At 32.2% G+C, this 22,658-nt stretch overlaps 2 protein-coding genes across 4 annotated transcripts; one reads left to right on the forward strand and one right to left on the reverse strand.

The window, feature by feature from the left end:
* Positions 1–1,545: 1,545 nt before the first annotated feature.
* On the reverse strand, positions 1,546–16,104 carry LOC126761565 (UDP-glucose 4-epimerase). Of its 3 annotated transcripts, none has more exons than XM_050477869.1 (4): positions 15,792–16,104; positions 3,166–3,416; positions 2,361–2,651; positions 1,546–2,308 (listed from the first exon to the last, which is right to left on the reverse strand). In XM_050477869.1, exons 2-4 carry the CDS (start codon positions 3,406–3,408, stop codon positions 1,787–1,789), a joined length of 1,056 nt encoding a protein of 351 aa, XP_050333826.1. In that variant the 5' UTR covers positions 3,409–3,416; positions 15,792–16,104; the 3' UTR covers positions 1,546–1,786. The 3 variants fall into 3 exon arrangements, with proteins under 3 accessions (XP_050333826.1, XP_050333824.1, XP_050333825.1); XM_050477867.1 differs by having other exon boundaries at positions 15,754–16,104; XM_050477868.1 differs by having other exon boundaries at positions 15,736–16,104.
* Positions 16,105–17,551: 1,447 nt separating this feature from the next.
* On the forward strand, positions 17,552–21,054 carry LOC126761881 (uncharacterized). The gene is made up of 4 exons (XM_050478314.1): positions 17,552–17,777; positions 18,770–18,934; positions 18,990–19,365; positions 19,428–21,054. Exons 1-4 carry the CDS (start codon positions 17,640–17,642, stop codon positions 20,720–20,722), a joined length of 1,974 nt encoding a protein of 657 aa, XP_050334271.1. The 5' UTR covers positions 17,552–17,639; the 3' UTR covers positions 20,723–21,054.
* Positions 21,055–22,658: the final 1,604 nt, after the last annotated feature.

Here is a 22,658-nt window from a genome sequence, read left to right on the forward strand (position 1 = left end):
CTTGTATTGAAAACGTATTACTTCAAATGGAAAACTTATTACATCAAGGTAGGTATCAGACCTCCAAGTCTTTTAATGAAATCAAAAAAGTATTTTATTTTATAAAACTAAAAAAAATTGCACCTTTAAAAAAGTTTTTGGCAGGACTTGAAAGAAACAAAAAGTAAATTATTTAAAAAGTAATTGTTAAATGTATTTATGTTAAATGTATTTATCTAGTTCCTTCGGTGACCTTCACTAATCCTCGGAGATTCATCTAAAGTCGAGCAGCCAAAAAAATTGTTTTATTATCAAGTGCCTGATCGAAGCTGTCTTTTTTTTTATAACAAAACGGGGCCTCAGGATATTTGTTCCAGATTTTCGGAAAAAAAAACAAAAGTTAATTCAACTTCTGTTCAACCCAACTTTTTTTGATATTTCGAACTTCAACTATTTTCAGTCAAAGATTCATTGATGCTGCCAACCTAAAAACTTAACAACTGAAAATTGTTCAATTCAGTTAATGCTCATTGGACATTAGTTTCGATTTATACTGCGATGACAGAAATGTTGGACCAAAACTGATGTACTGCCCAACACCAAGAAAGCCAAAAATTTATAGTTAATGTTTGTATAAATAAGAAAGCATTTTATTTTTTACTAAAATGAGACGATAGAACATTTTCATAAACAAATCGTGGTTCCTGCTTGGAAATTAAGTGCAACTCTCCGTTTGCTCTTGATGGAATTGGGAGAATGTTAATCAATAGAGAAAATGTTGCCTGGCTAAAATGTAAAATATTATAAGAGAAAATTGAAAAAGCAGAAGTTTGTAAATGAAAGTACACCACGTCATAAAATAACATTCCTCGCTTTATAAGAGAACTCAACAAAATATTCCACTATATAAGGGAATTCATCAAACTTCACAACTCGTAGAAGGAACCAAGAAAATTTTCACCACCCTATAAGGGAGTCTGGCAACTGGAAGATGTATGTATTAAGGAAAATTGCAACATATTTTGTTAATATTTCAAAAAACAACCATAACAATCACGCCCATGCTATAAAGTCAAATGCATTCGTTCATAACTCTGCTCTGCTATTTTTTTTTTCTGTGCGCCTGGTCAACCACAATTCGTTTTTATATGAAATTCCTTCTTGCAAGGACATTTCAGCTATCCAAAAGGCGACGACCGATATTGTCAAAAGCATTCCGAAAATGACCTTAAACACTCATTTGAAATGCTAATTGACCGGGCTAAATGCTGTATCGAAGCACAAGGAAACTACTTTGAATGAAAAAATATAACTTTTGAAAAATATTAATTTTTTTGTTGTTTTTTTTTTAGCAGTCCTGTTTCTTTTGCGACAGACCTTGTATATAGTAATTTCCAAAATTTCACAGATTACACCGTTTCTGTTGGTCAATATGAGATATTTTTAATGAAATGAAGTGAACAAGTTGAATATGGATGAAATTGGTCTAGACCTTCGTCTAAACTTTGTTTCCTTAAGACAATAGAATGATTTTCGACCACCCAAAATAAAAGCAAAGACAAAATATATGCTTAGAACTATTTATCTAACTTCTTTTGTTTTCATCATCAATAATTTTTCTAATTGAAATTTTATTATGCACAACATCCTTTTTATTATTTTGGTTTCACACTTTTAGAATTTTTTTCGACTTTGTCGAAAGATAAATTGTACCATATACATATGTACATATACTAGAAATTACTATTAAAAATTTTGTATTATCATATTAAGAACTGATGTTACTGATTGTCAAATACAAATTAAATTATTTTGAAGCATAACCATTAGGGTTATTACTCTGCCAACGCCAAGTATCTGCACACATTTCAATAATGCCGCGTTTAGCTTTCCAACCGAGAGAAGTTTCAGCCAGCGAAGCATTGGCGAAACAAGTCGCCACATCACCAGATCGCCGATCAGTTATTTCATAGTTAATTTTTCGATTACTAGCCTCTTCAAAGGCATGTACCATTTCCAGAACAGAATATCCAACACCAGTGCCAAGATTATATGCAAAAAATCCAGTCTCAGCTACATTTCTTAATTTTTCCAGAGCTCTCAAATGTCCTTCTGCGAGATCTACAATATGAATATAATCGCGTACTCCGGTTCCATCTTTTGTCGGAAAATCAGAACCATAAATTTTCAAAACATCCCGACGTCCGACGGCCACTTGAGCAATAAAAGGCATCAAGTTATTAGGCTCTCCGTTGGGGTCTTCGCCAATACATCCACTCGGATGTGCTCCAACTGGATTAAAGTAACGCAATGACATAACTGCCCAACGCTAAAAATTTTATAAATTAGTAAAAACAATTGAAAATAAAAGCTTCACTCACCTTATCGGATTTACATAGATCCTTTAAAATTTCTTCGGTAAAATACTTTGTTTTGCCATAGGGACTTGTACAATTGCCGGTTGGATGTTCTTCAGTTACAGGCAAGAATTTGGGTTCACCATAAACAGTGGCACTGGAGCTATACACAAATTTAAACACATTGTTATCAGCCATAGCTTCCAGGAGAACATTTGTTCCCGTCATATTATTATGATAGTATTGTAGCGGTATACGGCAAGATTCTCCAACTGCTTTAAGCGCAGCAAAATGAGCCACCATATCGATTTTGTGCTGAAAGTCAGTATACAATACGAATTAATAGCAGAAAACAAAAAAGTTAAAGTCTATCGGTTGAAATTAATAAAAAAATAAAAGTGCTTTTTAAATAAAATGGTTAATAAGTCAAATATATTAAAAAAATATGAAGCTATGCTACACTTAAGGGAGGAATAAGGTTAATTCATGCAAAAACGTGCACAATTAACATATCTTTATTAAAACTAATGGTGAAGTATAGCATTCGAAGAATATTTCGTAAATTGTTTACATTATTTTGGGATTAAAAATTTAAATTTCAGTTTAACTGTTGAATAAAAAATTAAAAGTTAACTTTTTAATGCGAAATATCTTGCTTATAAATTTGATTTTTATAAAAAATAAATTTAACTACAAATCTAATATTTTATCCAAAATGTTGAGCTTAAAAATCTAAATTCTTATTTATCAATAATATACTTTAATGAAGACACTTTTAATTCTCATACATTGTAGAGTCAAACTAATTATAAAATAATAAACAACTTACCTCTTGAAAAACAGAACGAACTTGATCTCTATCAGTAATGTCTATGCAATAGTAAATTAATGTTTTCCCAGTCAATTTTTGGACTCTATTTAATGACTCCGGTAGTTTAGACGACCCTGAGCTATACGCATTACTCAAGTTATCTATACAAATTACGTTGTAACCTGCATTCAACATCTCCAATACTGTATGGGAGCCTATATATCCCGCACCTCCGGTTACTAAAACATTTGGAGGACTCATTCTAGATCCTGTAAAGGGAAAATATACAAATGTGTTAATAAAGTGAGAAGTAAGTAAATATTCAGTTTATAAAAATTAAACTATAATACATTTTTTAATAAAGTTAAATACCAGGAATATTGTTTTTAAACCACTGCTTGGAGGTTTATGCCTAGTGTACAGGAGCACAATCTTACTGAAAGATCCATTGCTTTTCACCTGCTGGTACACTTTTCCGCCGTTTTAACTTCTTTTTCACAGAAATGAAGAGGTGTAACACCTTTACAGGAACGCCTAATAAGAAATACAATATTTGCTAAAAATTTCTCATTTTAGCTAAAAGTGATAGCCTGTACTACCCGATTTGGACATTTAAAGTAAACCACCGGAACTGTTCTCACAGAACAAGCCCTGTAAGTGTAACGAAATAGAATTGCTCCTAACTAAACCAAAAAATTTATTATCCCAACGTTTATTCCTTTGGAAGATGTTTTTAGTGTTCATACTTGATTTAGTATTTCTGAAACGGCTGCATCGCTTTGGCTGTGGGCCACTGTTTTTTCTTTATAGCAGTTGTCTATAATCAGTTATACTACAAATGTATTTGTAATATATGAGTATGACTTTTTCCACACTGTTTACAAATCTGGGCAAGCAATCCAACTTGAACTTATTTCAAAGCACAAAATATTCCGATTTCAGCGCTTTGAAATATATCTGTTTGAATTTGGTACTATGTATAGTATATATTTATATACAACACTCTCGCATTAATAATCTGGCGAATATAATAGTTTTGTTCGGCTAACGTTTGTTTGTAATGCCTAAAACCAATCGAAATAGAGATAGAGTTATATATAACAAGTAAGGAAAGGCTAAGTTCGGTTGTAACCAAACAACTCATGCTCTTGTAAAATGTAAGGATCAAAGACAGAGGAATATCCCCAGGCATGGCAAAACTTTATATTAACAAGAAAAAACGTTAACTTCGGTTGCACCGAAGCTAAATACCCTTCACAGGTGCATTTCTGTTAGTAACTATGTGTTCAGTTTGTATGGCAGCTATGTATGCTATAGTTAACCGATCTGAACAATTTCTTCGGAGATTACATTGTTGCTTAAAAAATAACATATACCAAATTTCGTGAATATATCTTGTCAAATGTGAAAGTTGTCCATACAAGAACTTGATTCCGATCGTTCAGTTTGTATGGCAGCTATATGCTATAGTTAACCGATCTGAACAATTTCTTCGGAGATTAGATTGTTGCCTTAGAAAATAACATATATCAAATTTCGTGAATATATCTTGTCAAATGTGAAAGTTGTCCATACAAGAACTTGATTCCGATCGTTCAGTTTGTATGGCAGCTATATGCTATAGTTAACCGAATATATCTGAACAATTATGCTATCTTCGGAGATTACATTGTTGCCTTAGAAAATAACATATACCAAATTTCGTGAATATATCTTGAACTTGTTTCCGAAATGTGAAAGTTTTCCATATATCAAGAATATATCTTGTTTCCGATCGTTCAGTTTGTATGGCAGCTATATGCTATAGTTAACCGATCTGAACAATTTCTTCGGATTACATTGTTGCCTTAGAAAATAACATATATCAAATTTCGTCGCCTTAGAAAATAACATATATCAAATTTCGTGAATATATCTTGTCAAATGTGAAAGTTTTCCATATAAGAACTTGTTTCCGATCGTTCAGTTTGTATGGCAGCTATATGCTATAGTTAACCGATCTGAAAAATTTCTTCGGAGATTAGATTGTTGCCTTAGAAAATAACATATATCAAATTTCGTGAATATATCTTGTCAAATGTGAAAGTTTTCCATACAAGAACTTGTTTCCGATCGTTCAGTTTGTATGGCAGCTATATGCTATAGTTAACCGATCTGAACAATTTCTTCGGAGATTACGCCCAAATTTCGATATCTTGTAAAATGTGAAAGTTTTCCATACAAGAACTTGTTTCCGATCGTTCAGTTTGTATGGCAGCTATATGTTATAGCGGCCGTTCCACAAATGAGCAGCTTCTTGAAGAGAAAATGACGTTTGCAAAATTTCAAAAAGATATCTTAAAAACTGAGAGACTAGTTCGTATATATACAGACAGACGGACAGACAGACAGACGGACATGGCTAAATCGACTCAGCTCGACATACTGATCATTTATATATATAGGTACTTTATTGGGTCTCCGACGATTCCTTCTGGGTGGTACAAACTTAGTGACAAACTCAATATACCCTGTTCAGGGTATAAAAATTGTTGCGAAACCGTGAATGAATTACGATCAAATTTTATTTAGCTACATTATATGTCATATTCAATTAGTTTTATAGCTATATTTTACTTGCCGTCAGCGAAAATTATATTAAAATCATCCTCAAATGAGATATACTATATGTGACCTAAACTTAACGGAAAAGGCTAAATTTAATATATACTCAATGTGCAAAATGTCAACCAGAAGATCGAAATTGGTGATATTAGGGATATGAGATTACGACCAAGGTCTACACCAAATCCATTCATCTTCAGCCCTAAGCCAATAATATAATAACGGAAATTATTATAAGTTATTATACTACTAAAATCACATATTTTTGGCATTAAAGTATAGTATATTCGATATTATTCGTTCAGTTATTATTAAGCCTTACATCTTATTAAAAGGTAATAAGATAGGGTATTATTAAGCCGATTTTATTATTTTTGGAATTAATGCATGTTATTATAAAGCTGGTTAATTGTATAAAGGCTACGCTTACTCAATTTAATGAAGATAATTTACATATTGATCTATATATGGGGTATAAAGTGAGACGGAAATTCGAAAATCGTTTTATTAGGTATATGTTGGCTAAGAGAAATATTCATCTGATTGAACACATTTTTGGTATACAGATATACTATTATCAGGAAAAGACTATTAATATTTTCAAAAATATATATCACAGATTGACCCTCTTGGGCAATCCATGATGTTAAACTTAATGTCTCTGGCTCATTTAGTTAATGATTTATCGCACTTTGAGTAGTAAACCTAATATGCAGGGGGCGGCGGCTCGCCCACTTTTTAAAAATATTCAAACCATATACTTATACTCCTCGTTATTGTGATTCATTATACCAAACCACAGTTTTGGTCGTGCCAGTAGTCATTCTACGCCCATCTTCGAACTCGTCCTCCTTCCAAGGAACCAAAGTATTAAGTTTCGTCAAGATATCTCAATTTTTAGTCAAGTTATCGCTTGCACAGACGGGCGGACAGGCAGTCACTCAAAATACAACTCGTTTTATCATCATTTATATCTGTATATTTAAACCTATTCTATGTAAATTAGTTTTGAGTGATATAAACAACCGTTAGGTGAACAAAACTATTATACTCTGTAGCAACATGTTGCAAGAGTTTAAAAATTATCAGAATGGTGAGGAGATTTGAGAAAATCGCACTAGGGAAAAGCACCTGTGGTTTGAAAACTTTTAAAAAGTGGCCGTGGTCCCGCCTCTTAAGAAGTTTATATTAGAAATTTCAATAAATATCACATCCTATACATATGAGACAGAAAACCTTCCTAGGAGCCGGTGAAAGAACAATAGACGTAGCGCCATCAACATTGGATGAAAACTTATATCTGAGTAACTGCTCCACCAAATTCCTAAATTTAATGCAATGCATTAGCCTGACGTTCTTAGATTACGATGTAATAATTAGCGAAATCGGACCACAACCATACCTACTATCCATGTATAACATTTTTCAATTGTATTCGAAAGCTTTTACGCCTACAAATCGAAAGTCAACGATGTTGGAGAAAAATCATTTTGGGTAAATAGTGCTTTTATTTACCCATAGAATATTTCATCAATGAAAAGGATACCGTCCCATCTATGACTAAAGCGGAAAATATTGTTATTTGTTGGCGAAACAGATCAACGAAAATTTTCTTTTTCTTAGGTGGAAGGCTAATACTGTAATTGTATACCTATATTCTTCTTCTTCTTTTTTCTTTCTTCTTCTTTTAGACTGTAATTCTTCCCATATTTTCAGTGAAGAGCCTGAGAATAAGGATCACATGACGTTTTTATGCGCGCAAAAGGTGCGCAGAACCCCAGGAATGACTAGAAAACTAAATTTGTATTACTAAAAAGCCTACACCCGCGGCCAAGCGTAACTTACCTCTTGATTTTTTTCACTATTTTAAATTTTTTCGTTCTTTGGGTAACTTTTTATGGATTTAATAGAATACGGGGAATGTATAGATGGCTCGAATATATTTGGTTAACTGTTGACTTTAATCTGGCCCATTTGTAAAATTAAATTGAGACAACTTTTTTTTTATTTGCACACAAGTCTTTGATTTCATTATTACTAATTCTTGTAATAACTTAACAAAATTTTTTGTTTCAATTGAAGATGGAATTACAACATATTCAAAAAGAATAACGGGAAATCTAATATGGCGTCGGTCCACCTCTAGCGGATATTACAGCTTTGATACGAGCAGGCATTGACCCAACAAGTTTCTCCAAAACACTGCTTAAAATTTCCTCCTCCCAAACACTTTCTAACATTTTTTTTAGTTCTGGTTTACTTTTACTTTTTTGACACAACTTATTTTTTTTTAATATTTTATATTTGTGTAAGACAAAGATCACGTCGTTAAAACTTAACGGAAAAATTCCATTACCGCAACAAGCACCGTTACAATGAGTGATAGAACGTGTTCGCTAGAAATTTCTTAATGGTAAGTTACGCTTGGCCGCGGGTGCATATTTATCAAAACATTAGATATGTAATTGTCTTATAAACATGAGCATATCCAAAAATGTCATCAATAAGGTCGTAATCAGGACAATTGAAAACAACAAAAAAGTGTGTTCTTATAGAGCTGTGTAATTTATTGTTTTTCAAATTCCTCCCACTGTTAGTGTGAAGATGTTGGTTTAATGACGTCAAGGTTGCCATAACCTTGTATTCTGTGAGCGTTGGGGGTATGTCATTTCATTCAAGATTTCCCACAAATGTCAAACCCAAATAGTCGTTCACTAGAAAAAGGTTTCACTCAAATGAGGTGGTCAAGATGGAGACCAATACCTACGGCTCCGATTCTCCACGGTTTGATAAACCGCGTACTACTGCAAATGTAGATTATATAGAATAATAAATGCATATTTTCATTAAAAAAAACCCATTGTTCATTGTTAGGTCAAGGGCTTTTCAACGTAGTACCTTTCCCCGGTATGTCCCGGCATTTGAAAAAAATATAACCAAGTGTTTGCAAAACTTTATAAATTAAAATTAATTAAAACGTTATCAAAAATATTCTCACCTAATTTCATTAAGATACCTTACCCACTGACCGATATTTTCTGCATAAAGCCAACTATAAGCACTGAGGTCCTCATATTCGTAATATGAGTTTTGAAAAATTTAGATGAGAGGTGCTACACTTCAATGCAGAATTTGCGTATATTTTAATTCTGAGATCATAATAATAATAATAATACCCCAACGATTACCTCCCTGCCGCCCAACCGACGCGAGGGGCGCAATCAACAAGAATTAGGTTAAAGTAAGTTTATTATTTTTAAATGTTACTTTGTTAAAAGTAGATAAAAGTCCGTTAGATCAAATGTGATTGAATGAAAAAATGGAAAAATTTATTCTAGAAAATTTTAAAAGTAAAGGCCGACGGCGACGTTAAAATTAATATCACACAACTGACCCATTCATAAGTTTTACAAGAAATATTATAGAATACTTTCTGATATAATTTAACACATTAGTCTGCTAATCTGCCCACTGTAGCGTTCTTAGAACTACTCCACGCTAGCCAGTAAGCGAGGGAATAGTCTGCGTCAGCATTTTCCCATCAACTGGCAAACTCTTCGTTACAACAACATCTGCGCGGTAACAGCGATTCACCTGTTGTCTAAACAACAAAAACAGGTGCAGTTAAACAACAACAACAGCATCAGGTGCAGTAGCAGCAGTAACGCCAAAATTGTGCCAAGTGTAGGGAAATTAGGCAGGGTTCCTAAGTTCAGTAGTAATTCAGAACAACAGCACATAGTGCTGAATAAATAAATTATATTACAAAAATTTAACTTGGTTTTAATAATAAACAAAACTTGAACAACAGCACATAGTGCTGAAGACTAATTTATATGGAATTTCCCCAAATGTTCAATTTTAACATTGAATCGTATTCAAAAATGATGTTTTATCCTTACAGTAAGAAATAATTATTCTTCTGATGTGTGAGAGTTGTCGCACTTTTGGTAACTTCGGGTGGATAAACGTTTAATTGTTTGGGAGATATGAAAATTAAACTTAATACCCACTTTTCGAAATTTTTTTAATCACTGCTGACCCAGCTGTGATACTCTGTACCAAATTTGTAACTTAAATTGGCAAATATTTTGAACACTTTGTTTTTCAATTAACGGCATTTTGTGGACATGGCAAGGGTTCGGTTTTGTCCACCTGTCGTATCAACCTCTTAGTAATTTAATAATACTATTTTTACATATTACTATTTTGTTGATGTTTTTGAAGCTTGCGTCGCATGTTAAAAATATTTAAAAATCAAATACATATTTTCTAAAAATTATTTTCATAATTTTTCATATACACATATGGTCAAAATAATAAGCACATTGCTTGAGGCTGCAGTCATGATTGAATTTTGAATGTTTGGTGAAGTACACGAATGCAACTACGGGTTGATTTTATTAAATTCGATATGGTAGTACCTTTTATAGTGAAAAGAAAATGCTGAATCCCCTCTTTGAAGTGGGCGTGGCAATTAATTGTTGATGCTCGTTTTCTAAGTTATCAAAATAATAAGTACATTGTTAATTATTTTAAGATTTTCAGCAAATTGGACGATTTATGGTATTGGTTTGCTCTTTCGGTTGTATAGCTCCATGTTTAAAACGCATTAATAACTAAAAAATTGTATAGATGGGGTGCGGAGAAAAAGGATATCGTCTTAAACCTCAGAAAAGAGGGCCAAAGTCTTACGACTATCGCTAAAACATCAGGACGTTCATTGTATTTCGTGCAGAATGCCCTAAGGATTAAAAAGAATGTTGAAACTCGCGGTCGACCAAAAAAGACATCAACAACAACGGACAACCGTATCGTCACTCTTAGTAAAAAGGACTCATTGATATCTTCAAGGATAATATCAGCCGATATTGGTAGCATAACGAAGGCTACATAGAGCTAATTTAGTTGGCAGAATAGCCAGAATAATACCATAATTACAAAAAAAAATTGAGATAAGATTACATTTTGCGAGATATCATTCAAATTGGTCCGGCCCAAGTGATGAGAAAAGGTGGGCGCAATATCTCGTGGAAACAAAAATTAATTTGTTCGGAAATGATGCCTGACGGAACGTTTGTCGCCCGAAAGGCAAAGAATTGCATCCACAGTATACAAAAAAGACCGTTAAACGTGGCGGCAACATAATGGTCTGGGGCTGCTTTTCGTGGTATGGTGTAGGACCAATACATCGTATTTCAGGCGCCATGAATAGGTTCCAAAACACGATGCTGCCATATGCTAAGGAAAGTATGCCACTAATATGGAAATTTCATCAGGATAATGATCCTAAGCATACTTCGAGGTTGGTATAAGATTGCATCCAGGACAATGATGTGGGTTCTCTTAAATGGCCATGTCAATATCCCGACTTGAATCCAATTGAAAACCATTTGGGGGAGCTAAAGCAACGGATTAGGAAGCAATCGTTCGAAAATAAGGACCAGTAGGGAATTTTGTTGAAAAAACTTGGTATGAGATTTCAATTGATACGTGCCGCAAACTTATTTCCAGTATACCAAAACGAATCTCAAAAGGAATTTAAAATAACTAGACACAGATGAAAGAAGTAAATAAAAATCAAATAGTGGACCGAAAACTCAAACTAATACATTTTTTCATTCACAGATACCTGATGTAGTTATTATTTTGTCCAGCAATTTTTTTAGTCTTTTTATTATTTGCTAGAAATTTAAGGCCCTATTTCAACTATTATTACAAATATCTTTATTTTTGTTATTTAAGTCATATATGATATTATTTCTCTTTAAACATGAATAAAAGAGAATTTATTAGTCATTGAATGATACACGGGCGTATGTACTTATTATTTTGACCAGGTGTGTACACTTTTAACATTATGTACATACTGCACACATTGCTTTATAGTTAGGCAATAAAAAACAACTTTTTAAACTGCATTGACTTTCCAGCACTGAAAGAGAGTATGTGAAGCTTGCATTATTGAGAGAAAAAAACAAATGATGTCTTTTGCCTTCGTTGCAATTCAAATAAACCACTTACATTGCTGTAAATGATATCAAACAATGTAAATGCAATAGGTCACTCGTTGCTTCGGTGATATCAGGTATGTACTTACATATGTAAAGCTATACACATGTATATACAAAAAAAAATAAATAATGTGACGGCATTTACCGTTAGTAAATCGAATATGTAGTTTTACAATCTACAATGCATGTCAAAAGTTGCTTGTTGAAGAAACTGTAAATTTTGTTTTGATCACATCAACGTCTGCCGAATGTAAGCAAACAGTCTTCAAAAACTGTAAGATTTTTTAAAAATTAAATTAAGGCTAATTGATTGACCGTGGATTTTATGTTTCTGGACGTATATACTTACATATAATGTAAATAGAAGAAAAACTTTACTTAAGGAAGAAAACGTGGATTTAGAAAAACACTTGGTTAGGATCAACGAGAAAGACACTGCCCAATTAATTGTCCCATTTTGAAAGCTAATGCATAGAATCTTTTTAGACAAATATATCCGAATAGAACTCCAAAATATTGAGTCAGGTCTGTTCCGATAAAAACTACGTCACCCCTTGTGAAAAAACTAAGCCAGGCAGAAAAATGCGTAAGAAAAGAGTTACGTGTATGTTATGCACTACTTCTTAAGGGTTCCACAAACTTAAGCCACTTGTGATCGGGAAAGTTTCCAAGTCATGTCACAGAAACTTCAGCCAATAAAAATGACAAAACTTTCTTGACGCAATCAGTTATTGACATCTACTGTGATTCAATAGGGATTATTGCAAAGACACGACTTTCGTCAAGTCATTTTGCTATTATAACTTGCATAGAATGAACATTACTAAACTGAGATAATCATCACCCCTCTGTGGGTGCTTTGTCCACCAGATCTTTCTTATAAACGCATATTCGAACAGACACAAAAGTTTTTGACAAAATTTACGCCTGATTGTATTCTATCAGCGGAAGAGATTACTGCATGGAATGCTGACATAGGCACGAATGAAGACCATTACGATGTTTCCGAAGCATTCCGTGCAATGAAGTGTTTTACTTAAATGATATTACTTGAATAAGTACAATACAAAGTTCTCTAACAAATATACATACATATTTCACAACTATTCGTACTGCGATCGGACATAGTAAAATTGTATTCGGATAAAAGCCTTCATCAGAATAAGGTTACAGATAACACTTGAATACATATTAAAAATATATACATATCTATATATTGTTTAAATATACATGCATGTTTCATATGTGTGATCATTTTACGAATTGTTCTTAAAAACAACTGTCCCAAAACAACAAAAACTAATAAGAATTTATAAACTCACACATTTTTCAAAATTTTCTTGACACACATGTTATAAAATTTTATCAGTTTAACAGAGATAATATTGAACGAAATTTTACCTAAATACTCATGTCCGGTTATAGGAATTGGTTTCAGTTTGTATGGAAAAATGAGCAAAAACACTGATTTCTGGTCATTTTCAAAGGGCTTCCTACAGGTCTATAAGGGCTCTAGGGGGTCGAAGGTGGGTTTATTAAAAAGTTCGATCCTTCCTCTTTCAAAAAAGGGCCGTGAGGGGGTAAATTTATTTTAATAAAAACGAAGTTATCTTTACTGTTTTAAAATTACATAAAAATATTAACACATTTTCATTTTTAGTTGTTTTAAATGCAATTTAAATATCATTTTATCTAAAACAAGCTTTGTAATTAATTATTGACTATTTTATAATAAATAGAAAAAATTTAGAAGTAGTAACAAAATTGTGGGCTTTTAATACTTTCCAAAAAACTACGAAATTCCCTCATATTTTGCCTTAATAATATTAATTTTTCGAAATAGAGTATTTCTTTGAAGCAATTAATAACGGCTATTATACATAGTTTTCTACAACATTCAGGGTAATTCCTCCTAAGCATTATATGAGGCAAACATAAAAATGAACTATGCATCACGCTGTAAGTGACGCGTAGCCGAAACGCACAAACATTTTCGAAAATTTTATGAAAAGGAAGACACTACAACTCAACTCGAGTTGCTGCACTCTTTTCCTTAGTGTGATCGCACAGAGTGGTACCAAAAGATAATTTGCCGATAATGAGTGACAAGAGTCCTCATGTAAACGCCATCTTAGCAAGCATTGTGACGTAGGTTTTTTAAGATAAAACAGCATTGATAAAAACGAAAAAAAGAGCAAAAATAAAATTAGGCGGCGCTTAGACGGATATGCGGCCCTGTATCAATAAGTACGCCAAAAAAGTAGAGTCAACGGTGTTGAGATTATGGCTCAGTATGTGAAATATGAAAATAAAGCTTTATATGAATATGAAAATATGAAAAGAAAGCTTTACTGAGCGAAAATCAACCTTGGATTATCATTTGATAATCATTGTTGGGATCTTATAGAATATTTCCAGAAAGATGCCCTGTTAAGAAACCAAAACTATTCAATAAAAAACGAATTATTTAATAATTCTGTAAAGGTTTGAAAGCATTTTAATTTAAAATTTTCAGATTTTTTTGTACTATGTAGAAAACTCTTAATTTTTCTGGAACTATAATAGTTTTTCGGTTTATTTAATATAAAACGTTTTATAAAATTTGGTTTACGTTCAATAAAAAAGGACTGCAAAATATTAATACATCATTACTGATATGCTATGGAAAAATTTTTAAAACAAAAGGCATTCCTTATTGAAAATTGAAAGATTCATTTTATTCTTGTTGTAACTCTAGATTTCAATTTATTTTATTTTTTAAAGCGCAACTCACGTTTTTAATATATGTAAATATAAACAAACAAATATCATACAATAAAAGTTATGTTTTCTGTATTTCAATACACATACTATTACTTCACAAATGTATATTATATAAAAATGTATGTGAATTGTGTCTAATATAAAAAAAAAAATCTTGTACTCGTTGTTTTTTGGCAATCTATAAAATCTATGTTAATTTTACAAAATAAAAACTTTTTTCGTTCAGAATTCATTACATAAATGTTTAATATTAATTGCTCACAAAAGTATTCCGAGCTAGTAATGACATATAAATTTATTTACGAATAATAATTGCTAGCTTCAGTCACACATTTCTTTTTAACGATTATCTAAAGGTAATAAAAATAACCCAATCAGGTAATACTTCGGAATAGTGTCTTCCGCTATTTCTCAGTCACAAAAGGCATTATTTCACAAAACTCATATTATTAATTCAAAAGCCATTAAGTGTAAAGAACTTGTAAGTTTTTTGGCAAAAACTTCAGAAATTCAGGAAAATTATGAAACACCTAGTGACGATTCTCTTACGAAAATTTAATTTTTTTAAGGTTGGGGCTTAAAATTAGCTAGAGGCGGTTTTCACAATTGTATTCTCCAATCAAAATTTGTGATACAACTGAAAATTATTATTATTAAATTGTTTTGCTACTGATACTGACAACTCAGCAATTCTGGAAAAATTAAAATGTTAACTTTGTTTTCCACATACTCTTTCTTACAAAAATTACGTTCAAACTTTACACTGCGGTTCAAACAAAATTTGGCTATTATATTAAAAATTGTCATTTCGATATATTCCAGTAAAAATTAAATTTAAACATGAATGAAAAAAAACATGTAATTATAATTTCAATGCATTACAGGAGGATAATGCTCATTTCCTGCAGTATCATACGAGCCTTATAAAGCAAATGTTATCACTTGCGAGTTCATTATTTGTAGAGTAACGTAAGAAGCACGAAACCTCCCACTTGACTGACCAACCCTAAATTGATTACATTTCTAAACATTCTCCCGGACAAATGACAGCAGCAAATCTAACACATTTGCAACTTATTACATATTATAACAGGAAAAAAACTGAAAATGAATTGTAAGCACTCTTTAATTAAATGCAATGTTATTTCAAGGTTGTATAACAAGGCAAGATATTTACAAACATAAAATAACACAAATATTTTGTAACCTGAATAAAATTTTTCACCTGATTACACAAACCACGTAATTAAAAACTCCACGTACTTTACGCTGCCACGTTCTATCCTCTACTAAATTTGTACACAAAAAACGGAACAAATTGTTATCTTGCAAAGAGTTCAATCTGCCACGTTCTGTTTAATACTAAATAAAAATTATTAAAGTATCATCAATTACTATCAACTACCGCATTTGTTATCACTTAATTCCATATATACTACGTTATCGCATTTTCTGTTGCATTACACAAATACACATATGACATTCGCAAAGTAGAGCTAATTAAATGGCGACGTTAGTCCAACCCAACTTATTTTTTAAACGTCGAAAAGAACTTGAGGAAACTATAAATTCATACTTTAGTACAAGGGCATACATTTTAACTAACGAACAAAACATGGTATAACTATGCAATTTTATTGAATTTCTAACTGCTATAAATGTTAGCTATTGTCACCATGTAATTTTTTTAAATAATTCCCAAAACATAGTTTAGCATTTTATAATCAGCTGAACACACTAGACAACAATATGGTGCAGACTTTCGAATGTTACACCCCGTTCAAAGTAGGCAATTTTGTAGAAGCCTTAAAAGTTACTAAAGCTGTCTACGATTGGCAATATGTCTGCTTTCTTGTCAAAAAAATGTGATAGCAGAGAAATGTGAAATGTTAAAGCAACAACAAAGTTATGGAATTGTATTGAAGCAAGAGGATATGGGGATATCCCATTAAAGTGGTTTAACTTCTATCTTCAATCCTATTTGAAAACATGGATTCAAAGGCCTTAATCCTGCATCTACAGACTGCTGAATAGTCAATTAGCAGGTGTTCTGAAGTTACAGGCCCCATTTCGCAAAACCAGAAATTGTCTGAAGCTTGCTGTACATTTGTTTAACTCCACTTCATTCATTGCTCCTTGCAAATCTGAGTCTTCTTGCAAAGTCTCATCCGCTTCACCCATAACTTTATATACTCTGAACGACTATATAAGGGATTGTGCAGCAAGCACAGCTTTAGAGAGAATGCTGTCGTGTTAAGACCAATTGAGATATAATTAAGAAGTTATAATGATTATGATATAAAAGAGAATGTAAAAAATGGCACGACGCATGGTGTTTTGCACTTATCGCTAGTCGCTATCGCTAATCCAACAAAAAGCTTAAGAATGTATAGCATTCTGGACTTTCAATTGTGAATGTTTCACGAGTAAGTAGTTGCTTTCAAGTTGCAACACATTCTCACTTTTTTCTATCACACTTTCATTTTTTAAACTAGAAATTTTTGTCGATATAAATTTTCCCAATCAAATTGTGTGCTAACTTTAAACTACAGTCAAAGCAACTGATAGGGTACTTTTGCAAACAAAAGGCATTGTTACCGTGGACTAGTATCAAAATCTAACAATATCAGTCAATTTATGTGGAAATGCAAATGCGTATTTTTTTTGATTTTTTTTAGCACTCAGAAACACAGAAATAAAGAAAAGAATAATAAATATGAATATGTATATATATGCCTTCAAGTTTTTCGCGTCAATAAATACCTTTCTTCGCCCAAGTCTTGCAATAAATTCACGTTTTTTCCTGGCCACGGCATCTTGAAGCTGTGGCAATCAGCCTGATAATCAACCTACTTATTTGCAGCATTCATTACGGTTTTCAGTTTAATTATATTCTGATCGTGAAATGGAACGTTAAATTGTCACATATGTGCACACAACCTAAGCCGGATACAATTTATCCATGGATTGTTGTATCGATATTGTTGTCAGCTTCGATGTTTTACATAATCGATATTATAAAAATGCTTTCCATAATTGAAACTAATATCCGCGTGTCTTACGTTATTTACAATAATTTAATGCGGTTTTTTTGAATATTGTGATTAGAAAATGAGTGTGACAAAGTTTTTAAAATTTATTAATTTATCTAGGATTAATGATTCCAAAGATTTTCTTGGTATTTCTCCTGGTGGTAGTAATGGAAGTGTAATAATTACATTGAGTAGAAATATTGTTATTGTTGTTAAGGTAAGTACTAGGAAAAATTTATTTAAGCTTAGTGTGTTAAGCTGTGATTTTAATTTTAAGAAGATATGCGTATATGAAAAAAAAACATGGAAATTTTAGAATAGCATTTCCAAAATTCGAATTATAAATGGATGATATAGATTCGCCAGCTTAGGAATATACACTTGGCAGAAAAGGATTCCTCACTTGCACTTTAAGAGATCTGTAAGCAAATCAAGGATATTTAATAAGTGTGAAATTTTCTAATATTATATCTACCCTGGTTAATAACTTGTGGTATAACAGTTATTCCTAATCCCCGCTTCACATCTGCGTGGCAAGCTCTCTATTAAAATTTATCATCTTTACAAAGGAATAAAGTTCTACGTTTCCTGTACACCTACCCAAAGCTAGTCGCAAGTTGTTAATTTTCTTTTCCCAACCATTCCTTCGAAAACATTCCACTAGTTCTCGATCGTTATTAGATAAATTTACTGGCGTAGTAGGAATATGGCTACAATGTAATCCTTAGAGCTCCTGGGAATAGGTTCTTTGTTGGTCACTAGGCTTGAGTGGCGGCGCAGAGCGCGAACTAGGTACATATTACACAGCCTTATAGACTAACGACGCAGTGGTGCGTTGGCACGTAACTTGTTCTCCACTCCCTATGTGTCTTAAGACCTGAACAGGTGTTACTATGGAACAATCCTTTGCATGTATTACTCCTGGTGGAGGTGAGGTTTGGATGGAGCCTTCCAGCTAAAACGCAGCAGGAAAATTCCTCCGGTCCGGGTTGGACTCTATGACACCCCTGATGCCGAGAATTACTCTAATGGTGACAATCTTAACCTAAAACAGGATTAGGTCGCCAAAAGAACTAGACTGTAAATACTCAATAAATTCAGTACATACATATGTATATATATAAGTATCTAAATTTGCTTAGAACTACTACTATGATTAACTTTATAAAATGTTCATGATGTTTAAAATGTATTGTTTTTCTTTCTCAGATATCCACGCAACAACAGATTTGTAGCTGGTCGACGCAAGAAAAATTGTCTTCAAAAGTTATCTTTGACAATTCAAGTAACAAATATGTAGGAATCTTCGGAAACCGATATATTCGTTGTTGGGACGCCTCTGTTACTGATATAAATTCGATAAAAAAATTTAAGGTACGTACTCAAGCTCACTACATCAACGAAAAATTACAACTTCTTCCAAAAACAGTTGCAGAAATATGTTGTGGATATCATACCAAGCAAAGACGAACCAATAATTCTTTATAGTGACGGCTATTGGGATCGACTTTCAAAAGCTCTTTCATTACTAAGAGAATCACATTCTATTCCTGATTCATCGGAAACCGCACATCAAAAATGTGGTAACATTAAGGACGCAAATACAAATTTTTGTATTGATGGAGAACAAGTTCTAACCTATTTTGTACCATCTGGAGACAGTAAGGAAATAGAACTTGTAATTATGCCATTAAAAAGTGGTGGAAAAAGAAAGAGTTTAAAAATTGGGCGAAAGGACATTACAGCCAGTTTATCAGGTTATGCTATAGTTGAAGGAGAGAATAATTGTGTATTGCTAACAATTTGTAAGTACCTCTCATAATTACCAAAAAATATTATTTTAAATATATATATAATCACGTTTCAGGGTCAGACCGCAGACTATTTCTACTTAACCTAGATGAATGCATGGAATCGGAACATTCTCCGGGCAATTTCGTAGCCGTTATTTCAACACTTAACGTTGATTCTCCACTATCGATTTTAGGAATAGCTAAGAATTGCGTAGCAATTTATGGTGCAAATAATAATCAAGAAGGCGCTTCGTTATTATTATATAATACACAGTTCAAAGTAGTCAAAGCACAACAGTATTTTAAAGTGTTCTTCGATTCTTCTCGCATTTGGATAATTGACGACAATATTCTGTTAGCTATGGGTCAAAATTTATCTGTTGTAACATACCGCATGCCCCAAGAACTTTTGGTTGATTTACTTGGAACTTATCATTGTGAAAACCCCATTAGAATTGAAGGTGATCTTATAAATGAGGAGGATTATCTTCAATCTATTTGCTCATATAAAGAAAATGTATCCCCTGTGAACACAAGTAACTATGAGTCCCTTACGAATATTCAAGATTATAGAAATCATCTTCCAACATCCCATGACACTTCATACAATTACTATGATTTAAGAGAAAAAAGTAAGCCGTTTATAAAAGTTGATCAAGGGAAATGCTTTCTAAATAATACAATTACTGTGCAGGAATCGAAATTGGAAACAGATCTAATCAACAGAACACTATTTGAGTTTTTTATTCATCAATTAGAAAATTATGGAACTACTAAAGAAGAAGTTTCAGAAAAACTTCTTTTTTTGTTGGAAAAATGCGGGGCCACTTCTAAAATGACGAGCTTATTAAGTCGATTGTCAAGCGCGCCTTTATCTGTATTTGCTAAGGTTTTTTTCTCTATTCTTATGAAAAGGAGTTCCAACTCTACATACGAAAGTTTTACTGCAGCCATGTTAAGAGCGTGTTGTCTTGAAACCGGCATTCAACCATTACAAGCTGCTAAAATTAATAATTTTAGAAGTGATTTGAGTTCATTTGATTTGATATTCCTACTTGATTACTTTTATAATCAACTTAGCCAACTATCAACGTCATCCTCCGAAATCTGCAATATGAAATTAGAAATGAGAATCTTTTATTGGTTTGATATTTTGCTAAATGCATATTTTCAGCAGCTGCTATTGTCAAAGGATAATAAAGTATTTGAATTACTTTTAAAGTGGGCGGATTTAATTTCTTCATACCGAAATCAAATAAAAATGCTGGAAGACTTAGAAACACGACTTTATAATCTTGTCCAAAAAGAATACTTTGTAGAAAATTCAAACTCCTTTCTGTGGTACAGCATTGAAGATTTATGTTTTTGAAATAATTACCGAGTTAGAGAAATGTTTTAAATTTCTTTAATGTATGTTAAATGTTTTAAGTTTCTTTGAATTGCGTAATAAGACCAACTCTTCAGCAAACTATATTTTACAACAAGAGTTTACCATCGTCTTTTCGAGATTTATTTAAAAAAATTTTCGTCAACGATAAAAATAATAAAATATACTGAATCTTTATACTGTTAGCTTTGTATTAAGATAATTGTATAAGTCAAACTGTTTTGAAAATAAACAAATTTGTAGTAATTTTGTACTAGTAAATGTTACATTAATTAATTAACAATAAAGAAGTTGTGCGATAAATTTGGTGGCCAGATTTTAAGTTTTAAATAATAACGGTTTAATAACTTTCAGCATCTGTGAAATAGGATATCATCGTTAAGCAAATATATATATTGGATAAGAAAAAAGTGCACAATGAATTCAAGGCTTAACGAATCAATTAGAGAAGATGTCAGATTTCTACGCCACCGGAATTGACACGGCCAAGAGCGGTTATTTCGGCGATCTAACCCTGTTTGGATCGGTGAGTTTTAGATTAATGCCCCTATTGCGGTTTTCAACCCAACTGCATTTCAGTCGAAGTTTAAAAATTCAGTATTGCCAATTTCAACTCAATCCGTCAAAAAAAATTGCGGTTGAAGTATGATCGAACTTCAACTTTTTTTGGTATTGCGGTTTTCAACTATGTACAAGTGGGATTGACTAGTATATAAATAAACTTCAACTGCTTAATAGCAGCTGAAGTTCAACTTTCGTGCAGTGAAATACAAAAAAATATTAAAGAAAGATGGAGGACGGGTAAAATAACTATTTTAATTAATGTTAAATTAATTTTAATTAATATTTTTTATAAATTTTTAGAAAAAACAAAGTTACAACAAAAATTCGAAAAATTGGTGGAGTTAATGGAGAAGTTTCCAGAAGTAGGAAGAGGAAAGCCACAATTTGGAAACAATAAATTCAAATTGAGGTGCAGCGCTTCAAAATTGCTAAATCAAAATCTTCGCAAAGATTTTATTTTTTTTGGTTATTTAACACACAAAGTAATATATTTTTTTATTTTATTTTTAATTATTCTGGAATGAAGTGATATTTTATATTTTTGTACCATAGTTTAAGCTTACATTAAAAAGTGAAGTGATATTGTTATTTAATGAATTTGTTTAAATAAAATTTAAATATGTATATGCCTGAATAAATAGCACATTAGAAATAATAAATGAAATTTAGTGTTTTAATTATTTATAGGGAAGTCATATTATTATTGCGAGTTATTCGAGCCGTATCCTCTTCTTCCCTTTCTATGTCCAAAACGTCATTGGTCATTGTAGTATTTGAAGTAGATGGTATTTCTTCCGGAGATTCCACTTGAAAGTGTTGGCAAATATTGTGCAATGCGCAACAAGTCGATGCAATCAACTACTCCCGGGAAAGCACTTTTTGAATAAAATGAAACTTTTGAAGCGTTTTGCTCCTCCTCAGTCATTTGAATTTTAATCCATTGAAATCATTTCCACATTTTTGATACCCACCGTCAGCAAGGAAACGCAGAGTTGCGCATAATTTTAATATAAGAGGTATGGCCGTTCCTCGCACACGTTTGTGGAAATGTTCCTTCATCTCATTCAGTAAAAAACAAAATGCTTCTTTATTTAATCAAAAATAACTTATGAATCTGCAACAAATATTATTAAAAATCCACTCAATTGTGAAAAACTATGGCTTACTTTGCATTTGGAAGCTCCAATGGATTTGAGTGATCACGAAGGCTTTTTCGTATACGTAGCACATCAATTTTGCCCCCAATATTTTCGTCATTGTAATATAAATCAAAACTTATATCCATTTTTTTATTTATTTTAATGTTTATTTACTTTTTCGCGAGCGACTACTGAATTCAATTGTTTAAATATGT

This window comes from Bactrocera neohumeralis, chromosome 6, assembly GCF_024586455.1.
Source record: "Bactrocera neohumeralis isolate Rockhampton chromosome 6, APGP_CSIRO_Bneo_wtdbg2-racon-allhic-juicebox.fasta_v2, whole genome shotgun sequence".
NCBI lineage: Eukaryota > Metazoa > Arthropoda > Insecta > Diptera > Tephritidae > Bactrocera > Bactrocera neohumeralis.